At 52.9% G+C, this 23,121-nt stretch overlaps 1 protein-coding gene across 2 annotated transcripts in view; it reads right to left on the bottom strand.

Annotated features, from left to right (window-relative positions):
* Window positions 1–21,922, bottom strand: part of UMODL1 (uromodulin like 1) — a 69,121-nt gene extending 47,199 nt beyond the window's left edge. For both annotated transcript variants that reach the window (XM_032174661.2, XM_032174660.2), the window contains exons 1-6: window positions 21,847–21,922; window positions 17,028–17,270; window positions 9,389–9,550; window positions 8,225–8,346; window positions 5,176–5,362; window positions 3,220–3,360 (exon numbers count right to left, since the gene is read on the bottom strand). In XM_032174661.2, the coding sequence (XP_032030552.1) occupies window positions 3,220–3,360; window positions 5,176–5,362; window positions 8,225–8,346; window positions 9,389–9,550; window positions 17,028–17,270; window positions 21,847–21,922 (931 nt within the window). The remainder of the gene's footprint in view (window positions 1–3,219; window positions 3,361–5,175; window positions 5,363–8,224; window positions 8,347–9,388; window positions 9,551–17,027; window positions 17,271–21,846) is intronic.
* Between the last annotated feature and the right edge of the window lie 1,199 nt (window positions 21,923–23,121).

The following is a 23,121-nucleotide window of genomic DNA, read 5'->3' on the forward strand; positions in this document are numbered from 1 at the left end:
GAACATTCCTGGTGATGGGGGGAAGATCTGACCCTGGAGCTCGCCACATCCACGGCTGGCTTTGGGAACTCGTCCACTCCCTCCACCCCTCGCCCACAGGACAACGAGAAGAGCCAATCAGAACCTTAGGCTGAACACGGGGTCTCCTGCCTGCAATCCCAGCGCTTTGTGAGGCCAAGGAGGAAAGATCTCTTGAGGCTGGGAGCTTGAGACCAGCCTGGGCTACTCAGTGAGACCTCGCCTCTACAAAAAAATTTAAAAGTGAGCCAGCTGTGGTGGTGCATGGCTGTGGTGGTGCATGCCTGTGATCCCAGCTACTCCAGAGGTTGAGATTGGAGCCTGGGAGCTGGAGGCTGCAGTGACCAGTGATCACGCCACTGCACTCCAGCCTGGGTGACAGAGTAAGACTCTATCTCTATAAAAAATAATAATAATAAAATTAATTAAATAAACCAGAACCTTAGACTCCTTTTCCTAGTTGGGTTCTGGAACACCAAATAAAATAATTCAACTCTTCTGGAGTTCTACCCAACTCTTGGTCCTAAGCACTCATGAAGGTAGGAAAGGGCATGGCGGTTGTCCTGAGTGCACCAGGACAAAAGGCAGCCCCCGAGGACGGGGGAGAGGCCATCACACTCTCGGGCAGGTCCCCGCCAGAGGGCTCCTAGGGAAGATGGCCTTGGGACACGGGGGCGGCAGGGAGTCGTGAACAGCTGGTTCATGTGCGTCTGCAAAGGACCAGCCTTAGGATCTGACACAAGAAAATAATCTTTCTCTCCCTCAATTTCCTCTTCTGAAAAAAATGAGCTTAAGAAGAGTAGTTGCCTCTTGGGGTTATTCTAAGAATTTACACGAAGCAATACCCACAGAGTGCTCAGAGCAGAGCCCAGTGCGCGTGAAGTGCAGGCAACTGCCAGCTGTGCTGTTATTGTGAACAAAGGGGGACGGTCCTCACTCTTGAGTCCCTTTTAAGGAAAAAGAACATGCAAATTAAATGATTAATGAATTCAAATTGGATATAAAGAGATTCTCTGTAACCCCTGTCACAATGTTACAGTTCCAGACTCTTGGAAGCAACAGAAGTGCTCCCATGAGGGGAAAGAATATTATATGATTGCCTTAGAAAGCCGCTAGTTTTCAACCACCAATAATTATCATGGTGAAAACCAGGCTTCTTCTTGGAAACTTTATACACGCTATAGGAACTGAAGAAAGCAGCTTATAAAATTACACATGTAGCAGGATTTAAATAAGGTTCAAAAAAAAAAAAAAAAAAACACAACCCTGTATTCAATAGAGTCAAACCTGGAAAGGAACAGGGAATAGAAAGAGCCAGGATCAGCTTCGCCTGTCTTTTGAGAGACCCCCTGGGAGTGCACAGCCTCCTCCACATCAGGCTTTCCTTCCCTCGGCCTCTTCATAGTCAAGCTTCCCTGTGGGATTCTCGGTTGTTCCCTCTTCTTTCTCTCCTCCAGCTGTCTTCCTAACCCGGGCTGCTGGCTGCTTCCCTTCTGCTCTCCTGAAGTCTGCACTGGATCCCCACGGTTCCCACGGGCGCTTTCCTGCCCCGCTGTTACCCACGCGTGTGCCCTCCCTGCTTGCCGTCCAGCTTACTGCTTGCTCCCTTGGGGATTGCTGAGCCTTCCCTGCTGACCTTGCTGCGCACACCCTTCCAGCTATTTTCCTGCCTTACCCACATCCTCTGCAGCCTCTCCTCCTGCACTGACCTGGCACTGTCGGGGTTCTCTGGCCACAGGCCCCAGGCCTCTTCCCTTCTCTCAGCATACCACGGTTTAAGTGTCACCTGGAGGTGACCCTGGACTCACGTATGCAGCCCAGCTCCACCTCTGCGCTCCAGCACCACGCGTCCAACTCAATCAGCATCCTGGCACCTCCACTCACTCCATCTCAGCTGTAACTATTATTGACAATAGCAACAGCTTGCATCTTCCCCTTCCCTTCCAGTGGAAACACCCTCTACTCCACTGTTCACTCAAGATATCTGGATTCCGTCTTCTTTCCTTTTTCCTCTTCTTGACTGAATTAATCAGTAAGTTCCAGAGGTTCTACCTCTAAAACGTTGCCTGAATCCTTTTCTCCACCACCTTCCACACCCTAGACTCCTGCACTCAGAGTATCGTCTTTATAGCACCTTCCTACATTTCAGATTACACAGTTACTTCTTATTCCAAGCTGCTTGATGGCAGAGCCAATCCCGTGTGCCAGTCCTGGCTGGTACATCCCTCCCCACTCCCAACAGGAACAGACCTGGGCACGTTTATCTACATGCTTCCCCCCACGCCCAGTCTGCTCTTCTGCTCTCCAGGCTGATCCCGCGATGCTAGGGATGGTCCCAGCCTATCCTCGTGGTTCCAATGCAGACATCAGTCATGCCCTTTCATGCGCCAAAATGTCTCCATTTCCACAATCCACTAGACAGCCAGAGATTAGGACCTGCTTCTGCATGCTCCCATCACCAGCATCTAGCACAGTGAATAGCACCTAAATCAACATTTCCTAAGCCAAAGAATGGATGCAAGGGTGGCCCACTAGGAGATCAATAATGGTTGAAAGAACTAAGTGTATTCTGTGCCTGTGAGCCAGCCATTCCCTCTTGGCAAGAAGAGTCCCTGTGGTCTGAAGACCATCCAGCCTTTAAAAAATGCCTTCACCCTTTTCCCGCTACGAAGAAAAAAAGGGCAGCTCACTGCCAGCACTCATTTAATTTTACATAAACATGCTCTTTGGGGCTGAAGCAAATCTAACTGATTTTCAATATGAAAACAAAATATAAAAACTGTTCTTGGAATTACTTCTAAACAGAACTAACATCAGAATTGTCTGAATCATCAGAATCATCTATTTCAGAAAAACAGGTTCAGCAAATGAATCGTCGGCCAACAACTTGTTCGAGAACAATGTTAACAACACACGTGGGACTGCTGTTTTCTAGGATTTGACATTTTCAGTGATTGAGAATCACTATATGTTGTAAATGGAAATACCACTACTAAAAGCAGAATGCTATAAGTAGAATCGTGTCCTTTGTTTCCAAAGTCAATATACCAGAGTGATGTGAAAATAATAATAAAAGCAAGATCTTTCATGGCAGAGTTATCGCGGGGTAAATGCTGCAGCTGTAAGCACTGCTGGTGAGTATTCTGGGGGCAAACAGGAATTAAGCCATTCCCACACCATCTGAGAGAGCCTAGCCGTTACCTTCCCACTCCAGGTTCAGGTTCCGTGGAGACGTGGCTGGAGCTTCCTGGTGACAGACGCACTGGTACGAGCCCTCCAGGTTTTCGCAGAGTTCCCTTCCAGAACAGGCATTGAACTCCTTGTAGGAACACTCATTAACATCTACAGGGAAGGAGAGCGGGACCCACGCTCAGCAGTCGCAGCTGCCTCGTCATCCTCATCTACCTGCACACACACGGCCTCTGTGGACTCGTGCCATGGATTTGTGCCATGTCGGTTGAGGGGTGCCTTGGGCAGTGATCCCAAGGGGGACTATGGAAGCCTCGTCTTAGAAGGCCCTGTGCGGCTGCTGACCATCTTCATCCGAGCAGCAGCCCATGTTCAGGCAGGGCTCACAGCTGGTTCATGGGACGGCCTCACGTGAACAAATCGCTCTGGGCTGGACTGAGTCTGAGTGGTCATGAAAAGACGGGGCCAAAACAACCCACCCCAAGCGTAAAGCAAATCAGTGGGTGTTTTCTGTGCCAACAAGGAAACCCAGAGCCACCCCTGACGTTCTGACGCTGGCCCAGGCCTCCCAGACAGAACCATCTTGCAGCAACCAGCCTCAGACAGGGCCTCCTCCTAATGCTGTCTAAGTACAGACAGCGAGAAGCTCATGTGTCACTCACAAAATACTAATGCCCCTCTCTTGGCCCAAATGAGTGATTATTAGTTCTTTACAAACTATGGCTTATCTTTATGCAATTGTTCCCGTCTCTTTTGCTTAGATGTATTGAGATTCCCAAACGTGGAGTTGCCTCCATTTTCTGACAGCATTCAGTTCAGAACAAAATCACACTTCCCTAGACCCTCCCCAAACCACCCAATCAAAACCCACATCCTATAACAGGTTCTTTCTAACAATCTCTTACTGAGAGACCTCATGGTTCTCCATGGTGTGGGTTCTCCCTCGCTGCCTCAAATAATAAACTCAACTGGTCCACCCACAGGTGTGCTCCTGCCACCTCTGGCCAAAGGTCATTGACAGAGCAGATGACAGAATGAGCACTTTGCTTAATGGCACTAGAGCAATGCAGCTTGGTTTTGAAGAACATGTGCTGATCTGAAGGGAGATCAATGCAATCGCTAGAGCTTTCACACGGCTCTGAGCCCTGGCTTTGTCACGTGCCTCCTCAGTGTCATAGAAGAGGCTTCACCAAGGCAGCCACCCTCCCGCAAAGCCCTGGGAGCAGCAGACTAGCCTGGCTGCCTCCTGCTTGGGTACAGGAAGCCGTACGGGAGCCCAGCGGTTTGCTTGCGGACTGTCTGTGACTGCTACAGCAGCAGAGCTGAGTCGTTGAGACAGACACCACGTGGGCCCACAAAGCCAAAAATATTTACTATCTGATCCCTTTTAGATGAGGTTTGCCAATTCCTGACATAGAACAACAACAACAAAGAATAGGTAATTTCTTCCAGAAACAAGGCCACGTCTATGTGCTTTGCCAGATACGAATTCAACTTTAGACAAATTGTGCTGAAGGAGCCTTTGGAGTACAAGGATGTCCTTGGCGAGGGTGGGAAAGAGGCGACAGGGAAATTTAGGAAATCAAAGAACTGAAGAAACAAGTTCTTTGTGTGTGGCTCTGGGATTTGCACTCCAGTGTCCACTAGGATGGAAGAAGAAGCCTGCCGAGGGGGCAGGAGGCCAGAGGGATCCGAGGAGAGATGGAGGGAAGGGGAGAGGCGCGGGAAATGGGGGGCAAAGTAAGTTCTCGAGGTCTGCACTTGGGGACTTGGAGCTTGCAGGGTGAGCTGAAGATGGGTCCCACACCTGTGGGATGAACACACTTGAACCAGTTATTCTTTTGCTCCTGAACTTTAACCTCCTTTAAAAGACAAAGGACTGGTCTGGCTTTAGCGTCCACCTTGCATTTTGGCTGTTCAGGCACCGCCCTGCAGCCTCCCCAGAGGGAGGATCAAGAGAAGCCCAACCTTGCACCTGGACGCTGATCACTTCGTAGACACGCTTCGCAATGTCGCCCAGCAGGGCGGAGACGTTGGCCACAGGCAGTGGCCGCGACAGGCCCAGTAGCAGCCGTGACACTGTGGTGGAGGCGTCCCCAGGGGCTGAGTGCAGGTGGTGGATGGTGGAGGCCATTGGTTGCAGGGCGCTGGTGACCTGTGAAGCCAGAATCAGAGCGTCACACAGCAGAAGGACACCCCGTCAGACAGACGAGGAGATTGAGGCCCGCAGAGCTGAAATGAACTGTCCAGACACACACACCATTCTGCTCTTCAGCAAAGAACCTCTACGGTACTTATATATCCATCACTATCCCAATAAAAGTCCTACAAACCAGAACTATCAGTACCTTTCAGCACCAGTTGTGATAAGCCGAATTCTGTGCCCTAAAATCCATATGTTGAAGTCCTAACCTCCAGTACCTCAGAATGTGACCTTATTTGGAAACAGGGTCACTGCAGATGTAATTAGTGAAGGTGGGTTCTAATCCAATATGGCTGGTGCCCTCACAAAAAGGGGAAATTTGGACACAGAAACAGACATGAATGGGGGGAAGACAATGTGAAGAGACAGAGAAGACAGCCGTCTGCAGGCCAAGGAGAGAGGCCTGGAGGCCTCAGGAGGAACCAGCCCTGCCGACACCTTGATTTCAGACTCTTCAGCCCCCAGAACTGTGACAGAATAAGTTTCTGTTGTTTGAAGCCCCCAGTCTGTGGTCCTTGGTTACAGTGGCCCCAGGACACTCAAACAGCAGCCGGCCCCAGGACCCTCGGTCTTCCACCCTTGCCAAGAGTGCAGGTCTCTTGCAGCTGACAACAGAGTATTAGAACTACAATTAGACAATTCGAGATCAAAAGCCACGGTCTCCTGTTGTACACATCCAATTACTTTTTTGAGGTTTAATAATCACTTTCCTCATTTCATATGCATTATTTTTATTTCAGCTTAGTATCTTGAAATCTCAACCCTTGGGAAGCCAGGCGAACCGGCAGCTGCACAGCCAGACCAGTGGTCACCAGAACAAACTTTGCCAGCAAACCCCCAAGTCTCCACTGGGAACTCCAAAGGAGGTTTGGGGAGAGCTGGAGTCCTCCGATACACACTTGAAGCCCCTTCCTGGGAGGAGATGCAGCTCATAATTTAGCATACGGAACTGGGAACCAGCCCCAGCCTCATCGGAACCCCTTATTCAGCAGCAGAAGCAGGTCTCAGAGCCCAGCCCCTGCTGGTGCCTGACCCCTGTGCAAGGCAAGGTGCTTCTGCAGGGGTAATGGGCTGGTTGGAGACACGAAACCTGCGTGCACGAGGAGACAGCAGGTGGCACGCAGCAATACTGAAAACACAACACCCATAACATCTCAGGCCCACACACACCAGGAAGCTCAGGAACCATCTCAAGCTCTTTACACAGATGATTTAAACTCATGGCCCTGTCTCACGCAGGGTGATGATTATTCCTATTTATTTACTTATTTATTTATTTAGAGACAGAGTCTCGCTCTGTAGCCCAGGCTGGAGCGCAGTGGCACGATCTCAGCTCACTGCAACCTCTGCTTCCTGGGTTCAAGCAATTCTCCTGCCTCAGCCTCCCCCATAGCTGGGATTACAGGCACGTGCCACCACGTCTGGCTAATTACTGGATTTCTGGTAGAGACGGGGTTTCGCCATGTTGGCCAGGCTGGTCTTGAACTCCTGACCTCAAGTGATCCGCCTGCCTCGGCCTCCCAAAGTGCTGGGATTACAAGCTTGAGCCACCACTCCTGGCCGATTATTTATATTTAATGGAGGAGGTATCTCAGGCACAGAGAGGTTAAGTGACTTGCTCAAGGTCACACAGCTGATGAGTGGCAACACTAGGGCCAGGCAGTGTGGCTTCAGAGCTAGTTTCTTACTGGTCAATTGGGCAGTCCCCTTAACAAGCTAAGAGGAAACAGGAATCACTCCTAGCCCGGGCTGTTAAGGCCGAGGCTGCAGACTACCCGTCCAGCAGCTCACTGGCCAGCAGCCCAGAACAACGTGAGGTGCGCACCATCTGATCTGGGCTCCCAGCCAGCTTAGTCTAACCGCCAAGGAGCACCCCAACCCTGGGTTTGACACCAAGACACCGAGGCACACATGGGACACACAAAAGATCTGAAGCACAGAACAGCTACACAGATGCCGAAGGAAAATGCGGGGCCCCTTGTCTGAAAAGTGTTCGGCACTTCCAGAGGCAACAGCAGCACATTAGACCAAGCTGAGGCCCCTCTGAGCACAGGCCCTGTCAGCAGCTGGCCCCGAAGCCAGACCATCCCCCAGGGAGGGCTGCCTTGGGGACATGCAGCGCCCTGTCCACGCTGGGATTCCCGAGACTGATGGTGGCCTGAGCTGGAGAAGACATCCTGGTTGGAAATCACTGCTGATGGGCCAGAAAGCGTGAGCTGTGTCATCAGCAAGGGTCAGCCAGGGTGTTTGTTTTTATCCCCAGGGGACAGTGGGTGACGTCTGGAGACAGTTTTGGATGTCACCTTGGGGTGTGCTTCTGACTTGTGTGGAGAGGCCAGGGGCGCTGCTAACCATCGGACCCCAGGGTGCTCTCCAGCCCTGGGCTACGGTTCCCATCTCGGCACTCCCAGGATGGTGCCGGCTGCCACGGAGCAGGAGCCAGAACTTGAAGAAATTGGGAGTGAGGGTGGTGAGGGAAGAGCTCGGGGCTTAGGCTGTCTTTGCTGGGACTGCAGACCCCTGCAAGCTTAGGGGATCCGCGTTCTCCACCACAACAGGCGGGCCTATGAGGGTACACACATCACAACTGAGCCAACTACACGCCTCAGTTGTGTGCATTTTGTTGCATGTAAATCATACCTCTTTGAAGCTGATTTTTTAAGAACTAGAATTTGGTTCAGAGTCAGTCATTTGGGGCCATTTGTGGAACATCACCCTGCCCAACCCCCAGGTCCCTTCCACGGCCCCATACCTGGGTCTGCCTGAGCAGCTGCCGCAAGGACCGTGCAGGGAGCCCCTGTCCGTGTCACCTACCAAGGCATGCAGAAGGCGCATGTGGTTGAGGAGCCTGGGGTCCACTTGCTGGAGTTCCTCGAAGTCCATTTTCACCAGGATGGTGACGTTGTACCAGGAGCCCGTGGGGTCCCTCTCTGGAGCTGCACAAGCGAAAACACTGATGATTATGGACCCAGGACAGGTTGAAGTCACAAAAGCCACTGGGGTGGGAGAGGGGGCAGGAGAGGGAACAAGAGGCCATGAGAGGCCCTGCCCTGCATTTACCTCCCTGCAAAAAGACATCTACCACAGGACACGGGGGATGTCCTCACTGCCCGCCCCTTGCTCCTCTCCATCCTAACGTCCCTGAAGACCACCGATCCCTGCTCAGAGGTGAGCTGGGCCTGGGACCCACAGCAGCCGGCCTTCCCTTGAAGAGATCCACTTAGGAGGTAAATAGAGCCTATCAGCCTCATTATACTCTCATAGCATGTTGATACAGAAAATTGCTTTATACTGTGTCATTATTTTATTGATACTACAAATATTGGATAGTATAATCATATATAATATGATATATACTATATAATAGCATGTAGTATAATGATATAGCATTATCATATAATAATATTTGATATTATGTATACTATTGCTTTATTACTGCATACCATACTAATGCTATAATATATAGTATTTTAAATATTAAATAATATGTAACATTATACATATATATATATGTATAGGCCATCCCATTCTCCTGGATGCAGACCCCAATCAAAAGAGAACTTTCCAGACCAGCAGGCGCACATTTGAGGTGACAGGGCCTGCCTACGGGTGCTGCGGCGCTCATCAGGCCCCTGTGGCACTGCAGGCACAGCCAGCTCCACACCTGCAACAAATCTACCTGGAGCTCCTCGCCTCTCCAGGCAAAATGGGAAATCCGGGTCTCTGCTCCACCAGAAGTGTCTTCCCATTTCAGGGCCCCTAAGAGCGCCATGAGATTTCTCCCCCGAGAGTTCAGTGGCCAGATTTTGACTAAGAAATTATCTAAGGGCAGGCGCTGCCTGTGCACACAGTGGGGGCTCCTGGTGAAATCGGTCACTGCTCCTAGAAACACGCTCCTCCCCACACCTTCACACAGATCAGGCCTCACCGAGACCCCCCTTTGCCGCCTGTCCATGAGCACGGCCCGCAGCAGCCTACCTTGGGGTGCAGGGGCCATGCAGCAGCGCCCCCCTGACCAGGGGCAGCACTTCTCAAGTCCAGGACAGTCGGTGTCCAAGCTGCAGGGGGAGGTGGATGGTTCAGGCCCCTCTGCGGGGCAGACCCCGGGTCTTGATGTGAACTCCCTGGACTGATTCAGGGCTGGGAGAAAATGATACAATTAATGATGCTGGTGATGAAGGACAAACCTGATTTGCTGCACAGGGACCTCATGTCGGTGCTTCCTCATGCTGAAGTCTGCCTATAGGTCTGTGGCCTGTTCGGGGCCCATCCCCAGGCCTGGGCAGACACCCACCCCAATGGAGGGCCGTTGGCTTTGGCTTTCATATCCTCTGCCCATCTGTCCTGCCAGGGCAGCTGCAGCTGGGGTCCTAGGTGTCTCTGTTTCCTCTAGGCCTCAGAAGTCCAGGTCCAGGGGGCTCCATCACCCCCTGAGAGGGCCCCTTGCTGCTTCAAGTCCTGATAGCTCGCTCATTCATTCATTCATTCAATATTTGTTGAGCACCTGCTATGTGCCGGGCACAATGCCAGGTGCCCAGGGCCCAGACTTCAGGGAGCTTATATTCCAGTGGGGGAACAACAGTGCAAGGAGATCTACAGATATTCAGATGGGGTGAGAGCCTCAGGGAATGAAGCAGTGTGGGGGGTTGAAGGACACTCTGGAGAGGGGCTCATGCCCAGACTGGGCAGAGGGGAGCTCGGAGTAGCTCTGCAGACATCAGCCCTGGCGCCCACGAGGCGAGGTACAGGCCTGGTGCGGGGTGTGGTGGGGGCCGGCCTAGGTGACAGTGCAGGCGAGTGCAGCATGGGACCCTGGGGAGATCAGGTGGGGGCGTCCACAGGATGTGCTGACAGACGGGATGGGGTGTAAGAGAAGAAGAAGCAGCTTCAGGAAGGCTCCCAGGCTTCATTCCTGAGCTGGGGAAAGCTGCAGGAAGAACGGCCTGGTGTAGACCAGGAGTGTAGCAGTGCAAATGTGAAGTCGGACATGTCCACTGCTCGCCCATGTGGAGACGCATGGCAGAGTGGCCCTGGAGGCGGCCACTGAGGCCAGCCTACCAGCTGTTGGCTGCACAGCTCCCCAGACCTTCACAGTGTGAGTGCAGCTCGGATGCAGCTCCAGACACAGAAACGCAACGAGCCTCTGCAGGAGGCAAAGATGAAGAAGGCAAGAGGCCAGCCCGGTGGGGTCCCCCTGGGAGGTGCACTGGTCCTGGGGACCAGACCTCAGCCAAGGCTGCAGGAGGAGGCCATGGTGGACTTTCCAGAAAAGGGGCTTGTAGCACTCTCAGAAAGCACTGCAGGAGTCTGAGAATCCACCCAAAGGGAAGCTGTCAGGAGTCCGGGGGCTGATGCTCAGGGCTCTGAGAAGCACAAGAGGAGGGCAAGGAGACGAAACTGAACCCCAGGGGACAGGAGACAGCGGAGCACGTGCCCGATGCCGCAGAGCCTGCAGTGTGCCTTTGCCAAGATGGCAGAGGTGGGCCCGGGGCAGGAGACGACCCCATCTCCCAGGACGGAAGGAAGCTGAGAAGATGGGAGCTCCAGGAGGAGGCTGAGGGCAGCCATGAGGAAGACACAGAGGGAGGAGGGACCCCACTGCTGGGCTCCAGAGAAGGCTTGCCCAGCTCTGTGGCCTCCATGGCCAGCCACCCTGATGGTGGGTGCCATGCCCCCCTGGGGCTTTACTCAGAGCTGTCCAGTTCATGGCCAGATGCATGGCAAGCTTCGTGTGTCTATGGCCTGGGGATGTTGAGAAGCACAGCTCAAGACCTCTCAGAGCCCAGAAGACTAGAGGAGGCCAGCTGGTAACTGGGTCCTGGACTCACCCCCGCGAGGGTGGGGAAAACTCGTGGGATTGGCCAAGTGGAAGGGCAGCCTCAGCAGGCTGCAGTCCCAGGGACCAGCCTCTCAGGTCCCCCAAGTTCTCGGCAGAGCACTCTGCAACCAAGAAAGAAGGTGGCGGCCCTGACTTCTGTTGGGACCACATCACCAAGGGCGCTGCTCAGCTGGCCAGAGCAGGGGGAGCCAGAGTCAGGGAATATGCAGATAGCCTGCATCCCCACTCTTCTCACACAGCCCCGTCTGCCTGGCGCCCGGCCTTGCTGTGGGCCTTCCTCTCAGCCGCACTCTCTTTCCTGCGTTGTCCCTGACTCACTCTTCATCTCCTCATCATCCAGGCGGCTCTACCAATGGCCGTGCATGAAAAATGAACGTTGGGTGCAGCTCGAGGAGGGCAACGCCAGGAGCCTGGTGGAGGCTTGCTGAGAATCTGAAGGTCTCCGCTTTGCCTCCCAGTGCAAAAAGCAAAGGCCTCAGGGTTAAGCAGACATGTGGACTAAAGAGAAGGTGGGCTCCTGGGACAGGAAAAGACATTCAGGGGAAAACATGGGAATCCAAATAAACTATGGAGTTTCCTGACAATGCCCAGTGTCGGTTCCTTAGGACAAGTAGTCCCGAGAGCTGTAAGATGCTAACATTAGGGGAAGCTGGGGTGGGGGGTACAGGACCTTTCTGCATTATCTTTGCAACTTCCCTGCAAATCTAAAACTATTCTAAACTAAAAGCCTATTTAAATAGAAACAATCCCCCCAAAACTGGCTTCCAAAAATAGTTGCCTAATCACCAGAGGCGTGTTTTTGAGTGAAAGGTTTGCGTCTTAACTGGGTACTGCCGGGGAGCCCCTTCATCCCTTGGAGCTGGCCAGCTGACCGAGTGGCCTGAGAACGCTGAACAACTCCAACTTGACAAAAAGTCAAAAATCTCCTTCTTCCCTAACTCAGTGCAAACAATAAAACAGAGCTGCTCAGCTCCTGGCAACACTGTTAGTCATGGTCCAGTGACGCAACAGGGGAGCTTTCTGTTTGAGCAACAAAACCCAAGGCTCCCGGGGCTGAGGACTGGATGGGCTGGGGAGGAGTCGCTCCTGTCTCCCTGCTCCTTCCTTGGTGCCTCTTCGCCTGATCGGAACAGGAGGTTCTCACCAAAGGGCCCCTGGTCATCAGCAACGCGGGGACAGGAAGTTTGGGGAGTCTCCTGGTCCTCTGGGGGTCCTGGACTTGCCTAACGAGGCTGAGTTTGCCAGGAGGTTGATCCTGTACAGAACTGGGGTGTCACTGGAGTTACGGAGCACAGCTAAGATGCTGGGTTCCACTTCTCAGAATTCATCCTCAGCACATAATCCACCTTGTGCACAGTCGTGTTTGTAGCGTATGATGTTCATCACAGCATTATGTATGATAATGAGTAATTAGAAGCAACTGACTGTGAAGTGGCAAGAGCTTGCTCAATGAATGCTGATGTGCTATGAGGTAATGCCACGTGGCCATAAAAGCATGCAGTGGAGTCATGTTTATGGGCATGAAAGCTGCTGTGGATACATTGCTGAGTGGTAAAATCATGCTACAAATGTCTCGGACACAGTGGCCATCCTCTTGTGAAATGTCTGCCCTGGATAAAGAACATGTGAAAGGTGGTTATTCGTGAGCGGCAGGCTTGGGATCGTTTCCTCCTCCTGTTCTTTTCTGTGTTTCCAAATTTTCTGCATGGCTTGTGTGTTCATTTCTGTAATTATATTTTTAAAAATATAAAATAATGCACCAATTGTCATCGCATTCCACATGCTGGACTGAAAAAGTTGAAAAAGTCACTGAAAGTCGTATCACGTGTGTGTCCACGCTTCCCTTCCCTTTTTTGCATAAGTCATTATTGAGTGGGAGGAGAAAGGAGGAAATATGTCTGGCATTTTACCACTGTCTGGGGGATAGGACTCCGAGGCGCAGACCCCTGGGCAGCTGGGGTGTGAGTCACCCACACTTGGGCGACCTGGAGGCCCCACCGCAGAGGAAGGAGCATCTCCTGCCCTTCACGCCTCCCAGTATTTCCAGGGGCCTCCAACATCTGCCAGGTCCTGCTTCATTCTGTACAAATCAGAGTCACGGTGCTCAACAGGCCACTTACTGAAACCATCTCACATCCAGCTCCGAGGAGCCAACCTGCTGTGCGGCATCCCAGAAAAAAGCGGCTTTGATCAAAAGCTGTGCAAGCATGGAGAAGGTTGCGCTGCCAAAATCCAGGGTGTAAATCCACCCACCACAGGCACCTTCACACCACCAGCATGATGTCTCTGACCTTGGGGCTGGGAAGAAATGGGATACAGGCCCTCCAGCGGCAGGAGTTGCAGAAGCCTCGTGGGCTGTGCCCTTCACCAGGCCCCGGCACAGGCAGGGACCTTTCTGAGAAAGAACTCCATGTCCTCAGTGCCCTGAAATGTTCCTCCTCCCACAGTCGCCACAGCCACAGCACTCAAATGCCACAAACTCCCTTACACTAAAGTGCAGTTTGGTAAACCCCCAAAAATCTGCCTGGAGGTCAGAGAGCCCCAGATCCACATTCCCAGCCTGCCTTCCTGGAGCTGTGCCACGCTGGTGGAGGCGTGGGCCTCCCCTAGCCTGGATCCCCACCTGCAGAGCCAGGGATACTCATTCCTTTGGTGCCCGAGGGATTGGAGGGTCTCCTGCTCTGGCCTCTTAGAAAGAATGCACTCAGGCAGTGCCTGTTCCCCTCCCTCTTCTCTTCCTTCCTCCTTCTAGGTCTGCCCCCTCTTCACTGTGCCAGAGTGAGCCTTCTAGAACCTGAGGGGCCATTACTGAGGGGCTCGGGGCCCACAGGGCGAGTCTACCTCCCCTCATGCCCCACGTCCCTCCCTGTGGCCTCGCCCTCCACTCCCTGCAGCTCCCCAGGGCAGCCCACTCTCACCCACGGGACTCCCTGACTGCAAGGGCATCACCCTGGTGAGCCCCTAATTAAAGGTATTAACACTCTAAAAGTGGGGCTGATTCCAACAAGAGGCACTTCCTGGAGGCTGGTCTGTGGAGGGGGATGCAGGGCAGGTGGTGGGGAGGGGCCTCCCTGTCTTCTGGGAGGGAATTAACTTGTTCGTTGCAGCAGGCCAGGGTCTCTTACAGAAGGTGATGGTGGGCATGGGTGGGGCTGGTGTGGCCCTGCAGAACGGGGGCAGGAAGGGGCTGCTGATCAGCCTCCCCCAGCGCCTCCTCCCCTCACTAGTCCTGACAATGCCAACAGGTAGGAAGAGGTGTGGCCTTCACAGGTAAGACCGGACAGGACAGGGCATGTCCTGACTGCAAAGCCCACATGCTCTAAACCGAGGTGCCGTGGCACCAGCACCTGTGTCCTAATGGCCCCCAACCATCCCCTAGGAGTGGAGTTGTTGCACAGCAGCAACTGTGGCTCAGCAGGCCCCTCTGTGTGTGGCCCTCAAAGAAAGGGAAAGTGGAAATGGGGCCAGGCATCAGGACAGGAAGGGTCTCCTTAGACCAGCACCTGAGCAGCATGGCCAAGGCATAGCCTTGTCCTGCCAGTGGCCCTCTAGGGAACCAATGAGAGCACAGAAGGGCCATTGCTCTGGGGTCAGCTGGCCCCACCTGGTTTCTATTGGTGATGGAGGTGTTGCTCTGGGATCAGCTGGCCCTGCCTGGTTTCTATTGGTGATGGAGGTGTTGCTCTGGGATCAGCTGGCCCTGCCTGGTTTCTATTGGTGATGGAGGTGTTGCTCTGGGGCCAGCTGGCCCTGCCTGGTTTCTATTGGTGATGGAGGTGTTGCTCTGGGATCAGCTAGCCCTGCCTGGTTTCTATTGGTGATGGAGGTGTTGCTCTGGGGTCAGCTGGCCCTGCCTGGTTTCTATTGGTGATGGAGGTGTTGGTCATGGTGGTATTGTTTTAACACGCCTGAAAGAGGAACATGCCTGTTAACAGCACACCCGAAACCATCGGGCCCCCTCTCTGCCTGGCCCTCTGAACGGGACAACAGAAACACGTCAACTGTCCCTGTCATCGGTGAAATCGCACTGGGGGCTGAGGGAGGGCCCACTCAGGATGGCCCAGCATGCAGGTCTATGCAGACCCCAGACTCTACAATCTGGGGCCCTTGGTTTCTGGAGGAGGCAGACACCCTGGTTTGCGGAGTCCGCGCTCCATTCTGCTGTTGTCCTGGTCTTGTAATGCCCAACCTGGTTTTTACTAACCCTGTTTTTAGACTCTCCCTTTCCTTTGATCACCTAGCCTTGTTTCCACCTGAATTGACTCTCCCTTAGCTAAGAGAGCCAGACAGACTCCATCTTGGCTCTTTCACTGGCAGCCCCTTCCTCAAGGACTTAACTCGTGCAAGCTGACTCCCAGCACATCCAAGAATGCAATTAACTGATAAGATACTGTGGCGAGCTATATCCGCAGTTCCCAGGAATTTGTCTGATTGATAACGCCCAAAGCCCCGTGTCTATCACCTTGTAATAGTCTTAAAGCCCCTGCACCTGGAACTGTTTACTTTCCTGTAACCATTTATCCTTTTAACTTTTTGCCTACTTTATTTCTGTAAAATTGTTTTAACTAGACCCCCTCCCCTTTCTAAACCAAAGTATAAAAGAAAATCTAGCCCCTTCTTCGGGGCCGAGAGAATTTTGAACATTAGCCGTCTCTCGGTCGCCGGCTAATAAAGGACTCTTAATTCGTCTCAAAGTGTGGCGTTTTCTCTAACTCGCCTGGGTACAACAGTCTCAGGCCACAAGGATGGGTCCTGTAGGATCCCCTTCGGGGCACCCAGGAGCTGGTGGCTTCTGCACTCTGGAGGTCGCAGCCCTTATGTCTCAGTGACCCTGGCCAGCACCAAGCTAGAGCCACACATCCCCACATCCCTCCACAGTGGGGGTGTGAGGCAGGACCTTCTGACTGTACAGAAACTCACCGCAGATCTGGTATTGACTCAAAATTAGCAGCCACCACACACACACACACACACACACACACACACACACACACCCCTCCCCTGGAAGAGATCACCTGTGTGTCAGTGGGCTGTGCCCTGAGTCCCCACCCTATCCCAACGGCTCAGACCCTGGCCTGGCATAACCACACAGGTCACCCTGATAACTGGCCCCAAGCATCCTACAGGACAGCAGCTTCCAAACTGCACTGAGGAACTGGGAGGATGTGGGGGCCTCTGAGCACTTAGGGTGGTAGGCTCGGGGCTCCTTCCAGCTCTTTCACGTATTGGAGTTCAGAATAGGATTTTGGTTACGAAAGCATTTCACTGCAGCTTTTAGAAAGAAAAGGCTGCTGTAGAAGAGAGTTCAGTGCTGGCTCTCACACTCAGCAGTATATGAGAATCACTCTGGGAGCTTTGAAAACTCCCGACACCCATGCCACGACCCCGACGAATTCCCTGACACTCTCTCAACGCCCCGGGCCAATTCCCCCACACTCTCTCAGGAAGAGACCCGGGCATCTGCATTTTTAAAGCTGTCCAGGAGCCCTCTGAGAACAACAGTTTCTCAAAGTGGGGTCCCTGGGCTAGCAGCGTCAGTGTCACCCGGGAACTTGTCAGGAGGGCAAATTCTTGTACTTCACCCCCACCCACGGACTCAGAAACCTGGGAGTGGGGCCAGGGACAAGCCCTGCCTATGACCCTGCTGTCTGGTCAAGGCTGGGAACCGTGCTCCTAGAAGATCTAGCAAGTTCGGGGCCAATGGATCCCAGCACCTGTCCCATCAGGATTCTCGACGGCAAGGGTGGCCCCGCCCCAGCCCAGCAGCCCTGGACTCACGCAAGACACAGTAAAGGCCGAGCTGTTCATAGCCCTCACAGCAGTCGGTCACATTCCTGGACTCAGGGACCTCCACTACCAGGTACTGGGTCCGGTAAACCGTCTTGGGGCACCGCCTCCAGGGGATCCAGCCACCGCAGGACACATAGGTCATGTAGGACATCTGCACGGCCTCCACCTTCTGTACAGTGTGGGTCACACGGTAGCTGCACAGCTGGTAGCCCAACAGGGAGAGGCCTTTTTCTAAAAGAGGCAAGCAAGGAGGCGACTGAGAACACCGGGATCAGATCCGTGCGAACAGTTATCCGCAAGGCGTCCCTCTGCAACAGCAAGTGAGACCACGCCTCCCGCACTCGGGCAGGCCTCTCAGAAGCTGCCCACCAGCTCTCTCCACCGGCCTTTGTCTGCTAGTGCACCAGGAAGGCTGTTGCTTGAGTGAGCACTGAAGAATAAAGCATAAACGTAGCCTGGCCTGCTAAGAAAGCCGCTGTGACTGAGGAGGAGGTGCCACCTGGGCCCCACGCATACTTCCTGAAGCACAGGGGTCTCACGGTCAATATACGAAGGAGAGAGCACAGCGCTGGAATCAACGCTTAGAGATCACGTCCCTTTGTTCTGCTCCATGTGAGCTGATTCCACAGGCCGTAGAATCTCGTGCACATCTATCTCTTAGTCCCCCTGAGCCTCAAGGTTGCCACATGGGAAGTGAACATGCAGCACTTCCCTCCACAGTGCAAACTGAAGGCCTGCTGTGGCCAGGACATGACAATGACGGCTTTCTTTTCAATGAGGTGGAAAATAATTAAGCAGGTACTTAAAGCACCTGTGGAGTGGGGTCGCTCTGTGGCAAGTGTGTGAGAAGTTTGTTGATGATAAAAGACCAGCTCAGGCCGGGCGTGATGGCTCACACCTGTAATCCCAGCACTGTGGGAGGCCAAGGCAGGGGGATCACTAGAGCTCAGGAGTTCGAGACTCAGCCTGGCCAACATGGTGAAATCTCATCTCCACCAAAAATATTTTTTAAAAATTAGCCAGGTATGGGCTGGGCGCGGTGGCTCATGCCTGTAATCCCAGCACTTTGGGAGGCCGAGGTGGGCGGATCATGAGGTCAGGAGATCGAGACCATCCTGGCTAACACGGTGAAAGCCCCTCTCTACTAAAAACATGAAAAATTAGCCAGGAGTGGTAGTGGGTGTCTGTAGTCCCAACTACTTGGGAGGCTGAGGCAGAATGGCGTGAACCCAGGAGGCAGAGTTTGCAGTAAGCCAAGATTGCGCCACTGCACTCCATCCTGGGTGACAGAGCGAAGACTCCCTCTGAAAAAAAATAAATAAATAAAAAATAAAATAAAAAACTGTGGTGGTGGGCGCCTGTAATCCCAGCTACTCAGGAGGCTGAGGCAGGAGAATTGCTTGAACCCAGGAGGCGGAGGTTGCAGTGAGCCTAGATCATGTCACTGCCATCCAGCCTGGGTGACAGAGCAAGACTCCATCTCAAAAAAAAAAGGCCAGTTCAACTTTTCAGCCGTTACCACTGTGATCAGGAGGAGGCACCGTCACCCCCACTGCAGGACAAGCATCAAGTTTACCCTATTGGGCCCCACACATCTCTCACCGGAGCCTGGTTCCTTTACACAAGGTCCATCACCCTCCATCAATGTGATTACTCCGTTCTCAAGACCCCTGGCCCCATGACATTCACCACGAGACCCTTTGGTCATGGACATCCCCTGACGTGGTGCCTGGGCTACCCATCTCTCCGGGAGCCCCTACTGCCTAGTTGGAATTGATTGTGTTCCTCCAAAAATTCGCGTGTTAAAGTCCTAAACCCCAGTAACTCAGAATATGACCTTATCTGCAGTAATGTCTTATGGAGGGTATCAAGTTAAAGGGGAGACATTAGGGTGGGCCCTAATACGATATGACTGGTCCTTATACTAAAGGGAAATGTGGAGACAGACAGGCACACAGGGAGAAGGTAGAGACCAGGGTGATGCTTCTACCAGTCAAGGAACACCAAAGATTGCCAGCAGCCCCAGAAACTGGAGGCCCGGAGCAGAGACTCCTGCAAGGGCTCGGGAGAAGCCAGGCCTGCCCGCAACTTCATCTTAGACTTCTGGCCTCCAGAACTGTGACTGAATCCATTTCTGCTGTTTAAGCCGCCCAGGCTGTGTTTCTTTGTTACAGCAGCCCTAGCCAGTGCACACAGGGATGGTGAGGGGTCCCCTCCAGCTCCCCTGTGGCACCTAGCAGGGGGCCCTGAGTACATGGACTCTCAGTGCAGGATGAACGGAGGATTTGCCATACAGTGCTTGCATTTCAGACACTCAACCCCTGAGCTCTAAGCTTTACTAGAGTGTACCCCCAAGAGGTGGGGGCTCAGTATTACGGTTTATTTCCCTCAATGAGTGGCTGGATTGATTTCTGGGGAGGAACACAGAGATGGGAGCAGAAATGATCACAAAACCACTGCTGTCCTTATTCCCTCCACTGGGGCAGCATCTCTGAAGATACCCTCCTTGGACCTCACAGCAACCTACAAGTGTGCAGAAAGCGGGACTCCAGGGGCTTGTTACTCACCCCAGGAAGAAACGGGGCAGAGCCAGCCCTCAAACAAGGTGAGGGAAGAGGCTGCAGATTTGCTCTGGGCAGAACACAGGTGCTGGACCACACACTTGCTGCAGAGCAACCCCACTCCACAAGCAACAGGGACTGAAGCTGCAACCTCTTCTGGGGGCTGAACCCCAAATCACCCTGCGGGCTCAGCCGGGCCTCTGGGGATGGAGACCACCTGCTGCTTGGCATCACCAGTGGGGTAGTTACTGTGAGCTCTGCAAAGGAACGGGAGGTCCTCGTCGTACAGGGTGGAACAGGACAAATCAGCTTCTAGGACCAGGGCCAGCTTGACTGAGAGCCTAGAGGTGACTTGCACGAAGAACGCTGGAATACGGCCGGAAGGAACGCGCTCACCTACTCAGTGACCACGCCGAGCAAGGCAAAGGCCGAGGACTTCCTGCACCAAGAAGCAGAGTGGATCTAGCTTGTGTTTTTCATCGTAACCTGAGCAGAGATGCCAACCACATTAAGGACACTTACAGCTCCTTGTCTCTAGAGAGGTGCCAGGGCCCCACCTGATCGTTACATGGCCCCAGCTGGTCCGCAGCAGAGCCCTCCTGCACGCACATGCACACGCACACACACACACACACACACTCGTCTCCTGTGGAACCCGGGAGATGTTTGCCCTGTTTTGTTTTTAACGTTTTATCTGAGGTCATGTGCCATCCCAAGCCTGGCTTCTTGGCCAAGCCCAGCGAAGAAAGCATTTAGCAGATCCTGCCATTCCGCAAAGACCCACAAGGGCCATCGGAGCAGGAGCCAGGGGTCTTGGATTCCCGTCTCAGAGATGGGAAAGCCTAATGCTCTGGGGCCAACAAGAGTCCTGGGGTCAGATGGACCTGCGCTCACACCCAGGCTCAGAAACATCTGTTGCATGATTGCGCCCATGTCATGCCCTCCCAGTGCCCCTCTCTTGTCATCCGTGAAATAACAGCCATGTCCTGTGGCTGCAAAAGGCTGAAGTGGGGCCATGCCCGTGAAGGCAGTGCTGGCACACGGGAAATTCAGGGTGAGCACATGTGGGGTTGCTGAGGTTCTGCCCCGTGTCCTCATATACAATGAGGGGTTCTGTAAACACCTCCTAAGACCTTCTCCAGCTTCCCAGGATTCCCACTCATTATGCATCTGAACTGTGGGGTCTACACATTAGCTGTTCCAATGGGAAAATCCATTCCACAAATCACAAAGCAAAATCCTGCTTCTGGGTGAAAAACTTTAAAGTGGTACAAAAACATAGTTGATTTTAGAAACAGAATGGATTCCTTTAAATTTGTAACTGAATAAGACAGATTTTAAGAGGAAAATGATTTTAAAATTCTGCACCCCCATTTCCCTGGATTCTGGGGTTTCAGAACCCCTGTGTGTTTTTTAGAAGCTGCTCTGCTCTCCGCATGCCTGGGAAAACTCCGGACAGAGCCCTGGTGCAGCCTCTGGCTCCTGTGGTGACTCTGCCCTGTGAGCTATGTGGGCTGGGCGAGTCCCTGATCCATTCTGGGTCTCTCTTTCTTTTTTGTTTTTGTATTGTGGCTTTTTTTGTTTGTTTGTTTGATTGGGGGCTTTTGCTCTGCCGCCCAGGCTGCAGTGCAGTGGAGCAATCTTAGCTCACTGCAGCCTCGACCTCCCAAGCTCAGGCGATCCTCCCATCCCAGCCTCCTGTGTAGCTGGGACCACAAGTGTGCACCACCATGCCTGGCTAATTTTTTTTTTTTTTTTGGTACAGATGGGGTCTCATGATGTTGCCCAGGCTAGACCTCCTTTTTTTTTTTTTTAATCTATAAGCGGGGACTTGAATGCACCAAGGTTCAGGAGACCTTTCTTCTGTAGGAGCTCACTGTTCTCAGTGGGATCTGAGGACCCACAGCATCTGCATCACCCACAGACATGCAGAGTTCCAGGCCCTGCACCCCAGACCTGCTGGCTAAGAATCTGCATTTTACCCCCACGAACGCCCAGGTGATTCAGCAACAGGTTCCCACTGGGGGAGTCCTCTTCCCAAAACCCTACCTGGCACTCCTGGCCCACCTCCACAGCTGCTACCATGTGCGCTTACGGAAAAGCTTGTCCACCAAGGAACAGACGTCGCCTCTCCAAGCAGAGGCGTCCTTGCCTGCCCAGGTCTCCGCAGGAGGCTGTCCTCATGAGACCCATGCCAGGGAGCCCCTGTCCTTAAGAACTGCCCATGCCAAGCCCAGACCCCTCACCTGTGAAGCCGCTGGCCTGGCTTGGGCCCACAGCACTGACCAGAGCCAGCAGGGCCAGCCCCGAGGTCCTGAGCATCGTCCGGCAGTGGTGGCAGTACAGGGCTCTGGGCCTCTACCAAGAAGCCTGGGTCTCTGCTACACCAGGGATCGTAGGGGCCTGAGCTGCCTGGACCTGGAGAAACGGCCTTTCTGTCCCCTGTGCTGCTGCAGGTGGCAATGACTTCAGAGGAAGCACCGCTGGGAGCAGTCCCTTATGCCTGCTCGTTAACACCCACCACTGCCATGGCCGTTTCCCTGGGGGCTCCTGCGTGTCACAGCCTATTCTGCTCCAAGCAGATGGCATCTTTTAGGAAAGGTGAGTACCTAACAGCCCAGACCGCATCGCTGGATCCCATCTCGTTGTTACGCAGAAAACACATTTGAGACCCAAATCTGAGTCTCTCCATCAACATAGACTATTCTCTTACCCTATCGTTCCGAACTGGCAGAAGAAAACAGCATCAAATCAAAGTGGTACATCACGTTCAGAAAAGCGTCCTTCACACGGTTCCACAATGCAGTTCAAAAGTCACAAAAATGTCCAGGCGCTTTGACCCAGTCCTCTCCTCCTGGAGCTTGGGCTGAGAGCACGAAGCTGTGGTCACAGGGATGTGCATTACTTATTATGACTTAAAGTGGGAAATTACATAATTGAACAGTCACAGGAGAATGGGAGAGTAATTATTACCGAGCATCTGGATGCAGTATTATACGGGCGTTGAAATGCTCACCGTGAAGTTTTAGTAGCATAAAAAATACTTAACAATGTGAAGTCAAAACAGCAACGCATGCAATTTCATCTCCATGAAAGTGACAACTATGTACAGTTATATAAGCACGGAGAAAACTCCAGAAAGGGCCATGGGACAGGAAGAAAACATTTTGAGGAGTGATAAGGATACAGGTGATTTATGTTTTATTTCAGTAATCATCGTGGTATATGTGAAGTAGATTTCTAAATCTCATGTTAAGTTCTTTCTACCTCATGATGTGTTCATACCGCACTGTTGATTGCCTCTTACTGCTTCGTGTTGACTGCTGAAGCCCAATTTTTAACATTGGATGAAGAAGATCTTGTTGCTTTTACTGAGGAAACATTCAGATGAGTTAACAAAGATTCACGTTGGCTGCATGGTTTGGGAGCATAGTTCCCTGGTGTTCTAGACACAAAACAATTCCTCCAGAAGGGACCTTCTCGCCTAACGCCCGCACCAACGTTGCTACCTCTTTTATTCT

The sequence above is a fragment of the Hylobates moloch genome, unplaced genomic scaffold, assembly GCF_009828535.3.
Source record: "Hylobates moloch isolate HMO894 unplaced genomic scaffold, HMol_V3 SCAFFOLD_14, whole genome shotgun sequence".
NCBI classification, from domain to species: Eukaryota; Metazoa; Chordata; class Mammalia; order Primates; family Hylobatidae; genus Hylobates; species Hylobates moloch.